The sequence below is a fragment of the Triticum aestivum genome, chromosome 4A (assembly GCF_018294505.1).
Source record: "Triticum aestivum cultivar Chinese Spring chromosome 4A, IWGSC CS RefSeq v2.1, whole genome shotgun sequence".
Classification (NCBI taxonomy): domain Eukaryota; kingdom Viridiplantae; phylum Streptophyta; class Magnoliopsida; order Poales; family Poaceae; genus Triticum; species Triticum aestivum.
In genome coordinates, this window is record NC_057803.1 from 11,307,709 (window position 1) to 11,316,308 (window position 8,600).

Consider the following 8,600-nt stretch of genomic DNA (forward strand, 5'->3'; position numbering starts at 1 on the left):
AGGTAAGGCAGCACAGAGAAAGAACGACTAGGTGCATGATTATGCTTAATGGGTACACGTTGTGGAGGTTACTTACACTAGCAAGAGTACTTAGAAAAAGGAACCAAAACTATAAAGATGATACAAATGACGACATTGCAAAACAAATCCAAAAGCAGAGCGCATCAAATTCGATTATGTGAGGCGAAAAAACCAACGGAGACTGACGTGATAGATGATCCACCAGCCATGCGACCATGGTTTCTTCTAAGTGGCTCGTGTGCGACTCATGATTAGGGGTAAGCTAGTAAAAGTATTATGTCTTTTATATGTGATATAAATAATGATTTTACAATTTGATCTCGATATCCAAATTTCATTTATTCGGTGGGGCTGAAATAATTATCATAGGAAAAACATATTTATAAAAGGAAAAGATTTGATACTTTTGGCTTTAAGCGGCTAAATGGAGTGTAATTGGAATTGCATATAAATAAAATAATCATTAATACTTGGGTTCTTCCAATTATGTGTGTAGCAACTGGAATCGCATACTTTTGGCTTTAAGGAAGTAGCAATCAACAACCAATTCATGGCAAAGCATATTTGACTGGTCTACCATTCTGCTTTTGCTTAAAGCCCCCTGTACAATCTCGGAGTTCACTTCCACCACCATCCAAGCGTACGTCTTCTCTGCACAGGGGTTAAAGACGGAACACTCAAACATGTCGAGGTCCTGCACGCAAAGTTGCCCCCACCAACGTGTAGAAGAGAGGGACAGGGGCGGAAGATCCCACCACTCGCCGCTCCCATTCGCAGCTCCGTTCCCACCTGAGCCCAGCCGGTCGGTGGCTGCCGGCAGCGACCTACTACTACCTCCGCTGCGCCCCTCAGCAGCTCCTCCTCCCACTCTGCCGCAGCCCCAGCTCGAGCGAGAGAGCATCTTCCTCCCGCGCGGCCGCGTCCGCCTCCCTCCCCTGCCCTGCCCCCGTGCGGTTCTTGGAGGCGGCGTGGCGGCTTGGCTGGCCGGCCTCGCCTCCAGTTGACCCGACTGACTCCCCCCCATTCGGTCAGCCCGGAGGAGGAGGAGGGGATTTGATTGACTTTTTGAAGCTTCTCGCTTGTTTCTCTCCTGGCGTTGCGGCTGCCGGCCAACGGCCTCAGCGGATTTTTCTCCAGTCTCATCCCCCCCTTCAAGTGGCGGCGGAGATCAGCTGGACCCAAAAGCCTCGCCAGAAACCGGCTGGGACTCTAGGGTTGGCTGCTCAGCTCAGTTATCCTCAGCGGCTGCTCCTCCTGATCCCTCGCGTTGCCCGCCATCTCTCTCTAGCTTTGCTGACTTACCCGGGGCGGAGGAAAGAGGAGCAGAGTTCGCCTGTGGATCTTCAGGAAAGGAAGCTCATTCATCCTCTTCCTGTCAGCTGGGAAGTAGAGGAAGAGATGGGGAACTGCATGAAGTCCACGGCCCGGGTGGATCACAGCATGAACACTAGTGCCGCCTGTGAGTGCCTCTCTTACTACTTTTACCCCTATTTTTCTTTGTGTCTATTTGTCAGCTTCTAGTACTTGCCTCCTGGTTGGCATCTTTTTTGTTCGATTGCTTGGGCTGTTTTGGTTATTCGTACTGGTGGTAGTAGTAGTTCTTGGATTTGGTTTGTGTTGAACTGAGAGGCGTACCATGTGTGGGGCAAAATTTGGATAGCATGTTGTTATGCATCTTACACTTCTGTTTCGGTGACTAGTTTTTACCTACTTTGTTCCTCTCTGGTGCACCTTCGCCTCTATGTTTGTCCCCCTTTATTATTAGGGTAAGCATAGCATATTAGCATGCCATGGTGCATGAACTGGAACATCAATTTCTTCTTAGGTTTGAAATTTCAGATAGCAGAGAGCTACTTCAGTTCACATGTTCAGTATCATTGTGAACCTGAAGATGTTGTTGTTGCCAATTTGTTCTTACACACATTTCCTTTGTTTCTTGGTGGGACATCAGATCCATCGAAAGTGACCAGCAAAACAAGCATGTCATCTGCTACTTCTGCGAGCAAGACCAACTCAACTCGTTCAACGTTTACTCTGCCATCTATAAGAGATCGCAGCGAGCCGCCTCGGACAGAAGGCGAAATCTTGTCATCGTCGAACTTGAAGGCCTTCTTGTTCAATGATCTTAAAAATGCGACCAAGAACTTCCGCCCGGACAGTCTTCTTGGGGAAGGAGGGTTTGGGCATGTTTTCAAAGGTTGGATTGATGAACACACTCTTGCTCCTTCGAAACCGGGAAGCGGTATGGTTGTTGCTGTCAAGAAGCTTAAACCAGAAGGTTTCCAAGGGCACAAGGAATGGCTGGTAGGTTCAGGACTCCTTAAAATATTTTTCTACTTTCCTCTGGCTATTTTTCATGTTTCCTGATGGTTAATTTTCCTGCTCAGACGGAGGTTAACTACCTTGGCCAACTTCACCATGCCAATCTTGTTAAGCTCATTGGTTATTGCTCAGATGGTGACAACAGACTTCTGGTGTATGAGTTCATGCCCAAGGGAAGTTTGGAGAATCATCTGTTCAGAAGTATGTTCTTTAATCTATATGAGTTTTATTGCTAAATCATTGATTTCTGACGTCTTTAATATTCGTGTGTCAACTATCAAGTAACCAATAATGTTTGTATTCTTTTAGGAGGTGCTGATCCTTTATCATGGGGAATAAGGCTTAAGGTTGCTATCGGGGCTGCTAAGGGTTTGTCATTTTTACATCATGCTGAAAACCAAGTTATATACCGTGATTTCAAGGCATCAAACATTCTTCTTGACTCGGTATGGTTGAAATATGATGTTGACTCTGATTACAAGCCAACCTCTGGGGTCTTTTAACTTAACTTGTTACTCTTGATTCAATGCAGGAATTCAACGCGAAGCTTTCAGATTTTGGATTGGCGAAAGCTGGTCCAACTGGGGATAAAACTCATGTTTCCACGCAAGTGATGGGCACTCATGGATATGCAGCTCCAGAGTATATCGCTACAGGTTAGAAGATTATCTTTGTGTTTGTATTTACAAAAATGGGGCCATGTCTCCCTTTTTTGTTTCATGTTACAAAAATGGGGCCATGTTGGGTCTTCGCTCTGTATTAGCTAAACCTAAGTTGAATTATTTTCCGGCCTAAATCATCCCATATCTATGACAGAATCATGGTGAAGCCCTATTTGTTTAAAGTAGCATAATCATATCATGGTGTTCTCCAATCATGTAGGCCATCATGGAATTGTTTCCTGATTTCCCTTGATAGTCAACTACACTTGCCTTCTGTTTTGTCTACATTTCCTGATCCAGCAATTTCTTTGGTTTATATGTCAAGTCAAACTAATTTTAAATGTAGGAAATGGTCCACTCCACTTTATATTCCTATTAAATTCGAGACTGGCCATATTATTCTTGGATTTTATAAAATGGCAGTACATATGAACATGTATTGATAATATTGTGCGTAAGAAAATGAAATCTAAATGAATATGCATTGCTTATTTCTGGATAAACCCATTCTCATGTTCCTTAATATTCACAGGTCGCCTCTCTGCTAAGGCAGACGTCTACAGCTTTGGGGTGGTGTTGCTTGAGCTGCTGACCGGGAGACGAGCCCTGGACAAGTCAAAGCCAGGCATAGAGCAGAACCTAGTGGACTGGGCCAAACCGCACCTGCGCGACAAGCGCAGGCTGTACCGTGTCATGGACACGAAGCTGGGAGGCCAGTATCCTAAGAAAGGCGCACACGCCGTCGCGAACCTCGCCTTGCAATGCATCTGCAACGACGCCAAGATGCGTCCGCAGATCTCAGAGGTCTTAGAAGAGCTGGAGCAGCTCCAAGACTCCAAAAGCAATTTAGTGTCGCCGCAGGTTGACATCCGGAGAACCTCCAACACCGTCCCGAAGTCGCCAATGAGGGGCCAACCCTCGCCACGGCGCTCTCTTGGAGCGATGGCGCCGCCGTCACCGGCTTTTAGGACCGCGCAAGTGCACTAGAAGCACAGCTTAGAAGTGGGAGAGAGATGTATCCGTACGGCTGTACATTTGGTGGCGAGCTGTGTAATTGTTGTTTCTAGTGATGCTTCTTGCTCATTTGTAGGGCGTGGCACGGAATATGACTACGGCACTCTGCGATGAATTGTTTTTCACCAAATCTGAGAGGTGTTCCTAAACCCTAAACCCTCGTCGCGGAGCCGGGTTTATCATCTGCAGACATGACAGAAACTGTGGACAGGGAGCATTTCCAGGCTTGTCATGGGCTACCAAATTCGTCGCCCAATTGTGCTCGATAAGAAATTGACATGTTATCAGATAGGGTCTTGATGTTTTTTTTTTTGTCACAGCTGCATATTTCTCAGGCAATCGCAATTCCTTTGTCCAGATAGGGAAAAATATATACCTACTGGAAAGGACTCCCCTCTTGCAACATTATGCAACTGAAACAAGATAAAATGGAAAAATGAGCCTTGAATTTCAGGAATGTACATGTACTAGATGTACTCTTGGGTTTAGTGATGATTTGATGAACTTGCACAAATTTGTTGTGGAGAACAAAAACAGCAGCGATGGGCATGCCAGCCTGCTAAGGCGGGTAAATGGTACAGCGTGTCTCATTTCTCGACAATAAACTCCTGAATCTCTATTCCAGTGTGACGGGCGCCGCCCTGCTTCCTCACCAAAACTTCGTCGCCAACTTTCAGTGAAGTCACAGGAATAGCAGTCCTTCCACCAGATCCTACATCAGACAATCATACAGTTCGGGAGTAAGTTGGTCAAGAAAGACCGATGATAAACCTTGAATCCTTATCTGAAGTTCTGAACCTTAACTAAATCTAGGGGAGTATCAGAGAACTCAGCAAAAACATTGCACTGGTTGTACAATGACCCCCACAATGGTTTTAAAGGTTTCCTTTTACTGCAAAACTTCATACTCTGTTGATTTCCAGAATTGTATGAGGTTTCATTTTCTGGTGACACTCTGTACTGTGAATTCCCAGTGTTGGACACTGTATTTTTTTAAGGCAGTGTTAAAGTATAGTTAACTGTGTAGGCATTGGAACCGGAAAATTTCCTGTTAATCTACCGACACAAGTCATTCAGAAATAGATATTTTCTTATGGCTTGTTAGAATCACAAATCCAAAAGAACTTTACCACATTATCTTCAGAATATGTGCTGGGTGGGTTTACCTCTGTCAGGACCGATAAGTGCAACTGTCTCTGCATTTTGAAGGAAAATGCTATATGTACCATTTCCAGAGTTCTCCTGTAGCAAGTCCAGTAACGTCATGAAACTGAGAATGAATGTGCAGATACCATCAAAAGGAAGAACGTTTTTTATGTACCTTTGCTTCTACAAGGATGAGAGGCCTTGATTCAATCTTCACGCGGCCAACAATTGAAGTTCGCCACAACCCATTTTGATCAACAACGATTACTTCCCTACCTGATTGCAGCTCTGAGAGGTAGCTAGTCTTGTCCCCAGGGACTGTAACATATGCATGCACAGGCCCCTAAAAATGGAAAGGACATACGTAGTGAAGCCTGCTGTAATGCAATATCTGAGATAGCTTACTGCACTCTAAATGATTGATATCTTACTGCATTGACCCTGAAAGGTCTGCTAGCAATGTAGTTTGTCTCCAAGCACTCCGAGTGAACAAGGAACATTCCTCTTGCATAGGAACCGACCTGAAAAAAATGGCATCCATCGTCACATCCATGTGTATGCTTTTAACCAATCGTGTGTAGTAGGAGTAGGATATTAGTAGTGTTGTTTTCTTTATATGTTCCTCGACAGTGAAAAGGTGAGAAATTACACAAACCAGAAGGCCTTCACCGGGTCGCATGATACTACAGAGGTCCACACAAACACGATCGCCCATACCAACAACTTCAACCTTTGATACAGTAGCCTTTGTCAACTGTAACTGGCTCTTTGCCTCGTTCCTTCTGTCAAAATAATCCTGAGTGATTAAAGGAGGAAAGAAATAACAACGGGTAAATCATACGATCAGATAGACGATAATCAGTGACCATAGCAAAATACTGCCTTTTGTATACTAAAATCTAGATATGTGCACATAGCGAGCAATATATCTAATTTTAAATGGGATCATTATTTGCCCAGACAGGGATTTACTTGTTACAGTTTTGCTAAAGCACATCTAGATGTGCCATAAGTATTGCACATCTAAGTCATATGTCATTGATCTTACATTAAGATTCGTGTGAATATTTTCTTTCTCTTTTTTCTTTTTCTTTTATGCTTGATTCACTCACTTAGATGTGCAATAACTAGAGCACATCTAGATGTGCCCTAGACACACCAAAGAAGTTCGAACAGAATTGTGATGAAATACCTTGAGTTTAATAATATCATCCATGTCCTCTACTTTAAGTACAACTCCATCAAGCCCTTGCTCCAAGGCCTGCAAAATGGGCATCATAAATTATGAAACAATCTCATCCAGTATAGTCACTGACAATATATAACATCATTATATGCAAGATATGCTGTTGTATGTCCAAATCTCTCCATAATTACCTCAAGAAAAACTTGAGCCTCAGTTGAGTTTGTCGAAACAGCCAATACAATTCCTGCACATCCTTGGAAGGCAGCAACTATATTTTCTGCTGGTATAACCTATGGAATTTGCAAAAGAGGACACCAGTTAGTGCTTCCTATGGGTGACGTGGGTTTGCAGAGTACTGTTTACAAGTTACCTGGCAGGCATGAAACAGCAAAAGAGGACACACAATTTCATAGACAATATCAGGTGTGTATTCACATATGCACACTCATCACAGATACAAGGGAGTTCTTGAAACACATAATAAGATGGTAAAGGATGACTAAAAAATTTAGAGCTTAGTATTGCAAGAGCTCAAGTATGATGGTTTATCTCACTGTGCCAGTTCAAACTAACATATATACCATGTAAGTCAGGACTTAAGAGAAAATTACAAATGGGTTAGAGATTCAAACATGATATGGTGATATTGAGGTGCTCGATTGTCTGACCTGCCAATCACCTCGGAAATGAATCACGGTGTTCTGTACTTCCACATTGTCTGGCTGTATGAGTTGCAGCCCACCTGGGGAAGAGATTTCAGAAATTGCAGCAACCTTTTGGTTCCCCTCATCGAAAATCTCCAGGCCGTCAATAAAGAGAGGATGGATGCGAGCAGTTGCTGCAGCACACACAGACACACTCAAATTTAATTGGCTTAAGAGAGGATGGATGCGAGCAGTTGCTGCAGCACACACAGACACACTCAAATTTAATTGGCTTAGCGGTTAGGGCCTTCAGGCATTGGGTATCAAAGACATTCGTCCATTTCAACTAAATGACATAGTATCCCTGCTTGGAACAGCCAAAAATTTGCTCTCACATGACCAGTCCTTGCCGACATCTTTGGATCCAAAGAGGAAAGTGTTCCAACCCCTCTCTACGGCAGCCGTCATCACCTGCCGGTTCTCTGTCCATACCCAGACGGTCTTCTTTGACCCCCCTGGCGCAGCCGGAGCAGAGCACATCTTGATACACTGCAGGCGCAAGCGGGCTGATGCTGAATCAAGAATCCCAAATCAGGTTCAAATATCGCAATAGAAATCCTAAATTCTTCATTTGATACAAGATCTTAAGAGTTTTTCCAACTGTGAGCGGTGGGTTCCGAGGAACGGCTAATACTAGTGAAATCGCAGTGGATTCTTAGGGTTCCTGAGTTCTTGGGTTATGAGTAGGTACCAATGTGGCAACGAATCTGAAAGCCTGACAGCGAGTGTGAAATAATTTGACCCCAATTATGTTGTGTACTAGTACAAGATTTATAAGGGAAACAGATTGGGGGAACTACGCATGGGCAAGAACCCTGTAGTACGAAAACTCGCAAGAGAAAGAGAGGCGGAAGATTCGTACCTGTTCTTTGGGGGGCGAGGTGGGAGATATGGAAGGAAGCTAGGGCTTTGGCGGAGCCCAAGATGGAGGAAGAGGAGCAGGAGACCGCCATCGAATTTCTTTGGTGGGCGTTTCGGGGTGGGACATTTGATCATTTTCCACGGGGGCAACTTTGGCATGGCAAAAATAGGGGCAAAAATAGAAAATGATTAACTAATTAAAAATATGGCACCTGGAGAGGAGCCCATACCTCGAGCCTTTTGTTCCACGCTCACTCATTTGTACCCTCTTTCTCTAGCGTGATGGCTAGCGATCTTTTGCCACGCTTTTTCGACTGAGGGGTTGAGCGGTGGTACTCGCGGCAAACTGCCACTTGGTTCATCGCAGAGGATCAAATAGACAACGTTCAAGAGGAGGCTGTGTATGGACATGGCACAGAGCAACTCTCTGGGTCCTCCGTTGATTGGATGCTAATGACCTTGGCCTGCTGACGACCTCTAAGTGCTTCCCCAAGAGACGTGGAGCCTCATCGGCATCGAGGAGGAAATTTTGCTCGTACCATTGGGTATCATTGGTTACAGAGTTTTGGTTTGCTAAACATGTCTTTGGCGGCATTCCGGTGACGGAGACGGGGACCGGCTTTGCTGGAGTCCGATGTGGCACTTTGGGGACGAAGGCGGAGTCTCCTGGGAGGAGGCCACTTG

General features: G+C 44.7%; 2 protein-coding genes across 7 annotated transcripts; one reads left to right on the forward strand and one right to left on the reverse strand.

The window, feature by feature from the left end:
* The first annotated feature begins 773 nt into the window (after positions 1-773).
* Positions 774-4,111, forward strand: LOC123084769 (probable serine/threonine-protein kinase PBL3). The gene is made up of 6 exons (XM_044506271.1): positions 774-1,480; positions 1,973-2,325; positions 2,409-2,544; positions 2,653-2,789; positions 2,876-2,999; positions 3,538-4,111. Exons 1-6 carry the CDS (start codon positions 1,420-1,422, stop codon positions 3,990-3,992), a joined length of 1,266 nt encoding a protein of 421 aa, XP_044362206.1. The 5' UTR covers positions 774-1,419; the 3' UTR covers positions 3,993-4,111.
* Positions 4,112-4,445: 334 nt separating this feature from the next.
* LOC123084770 (3-dehydroquinate synthase homolog) lies at positions 4,446-8,047 on the reverse strand. Of its 6 annotated transcripts, none has more exons than XM_044506272.1 (10): positions 7,918-8,047; positions 7,391-7,567; positions 7,020-7,189; positions 6,543-6,641; positions 6,358-6,426; positions 5,815-5,961; positions 5,597-5,686; positions 5,341-5,508; positions 5,186-5,261; positions 4,446-4,731 (listed from the first exon to the last, which is right to left on the reverse strand). In XM_044506272.1, the coding sequence occupies exons 1-10, from the start codon at positions 8,006-8,008 to the stop codon at positions 4,607-4,609; spliced, it is 1,212 nt and encodes a 403-aa protein (XP_044362207.1). In that variant the 5' UTR covers positions 8,009-8,047; the 3' UTR covers positions 4,446-4,606. The 6 variants fall into 6 exon arrangements, with proteins under 6 accessions (XP_044362207.1, XP_044362211.1, XP_044362209.1 ...); XM_044506276.1 differs by having other exon boundaries at positions 7,391-7,544; positions 7,918-8,039; XM_044506274.1 differs by having other exon boundaries at positions 7,391-7,561; positions 7,918-8,037.
* Positions 8,048-8,600: the final 553 nt, after the last annotated feature.

What these genes read in the sequence shown, in the direction of transcription:
- LOC123084769 (XM_044506271.1), top strand. Translation starts at nt 1,420, where the DNA reads ATGGGGAACTGCATGAAGTCCACGGCCCGGGTGGATCACAGCATGAAC. An exon ending in CAAACATTCTTCTTGACTCG is followed by an intron (nt 2,790 to 2,875) that starts GTATGGTTGAAA and finishes GATTCAATGCAG; the next exon opens with GAATTCAACGCGAAGCTTTC. An exon ending in TCCAGAGTATATCGCTACAG is followed by an intron (nt 3,000 to 3,537) that starts GTTAGAAGATTA and finishes TAATATTCACAG; the next exon opens with GTCGCCTCTCTGCTAAGGCA.
- LOC123084770 (XM_044506272.1), bottom strand. Translation starts at nt 8,008, where the DNA reads ATGGCGGTCTCCTGCTCCTCTTCCTCCATCTTGGGCTCCGCCAAAGCC. An exon ending in TGTCGGCAAGGACTGGTCAT is followed by an intron (nt 7,190 to 7,390) that starts GTGAGAGCAAAT and finishes TGTGTGCTGCAG; the next exon opens with CAACTGCTCGCATCCATCCT. An exon ending in ACTTATCGGTCCTGACAGAG is followed by an intron (nt 4,732 to 5,185) that starts GTAAACCCACCC and finishes TGTCTGATGTAG; the next exon opens with GATCTGGTGGAAGGACTGCT.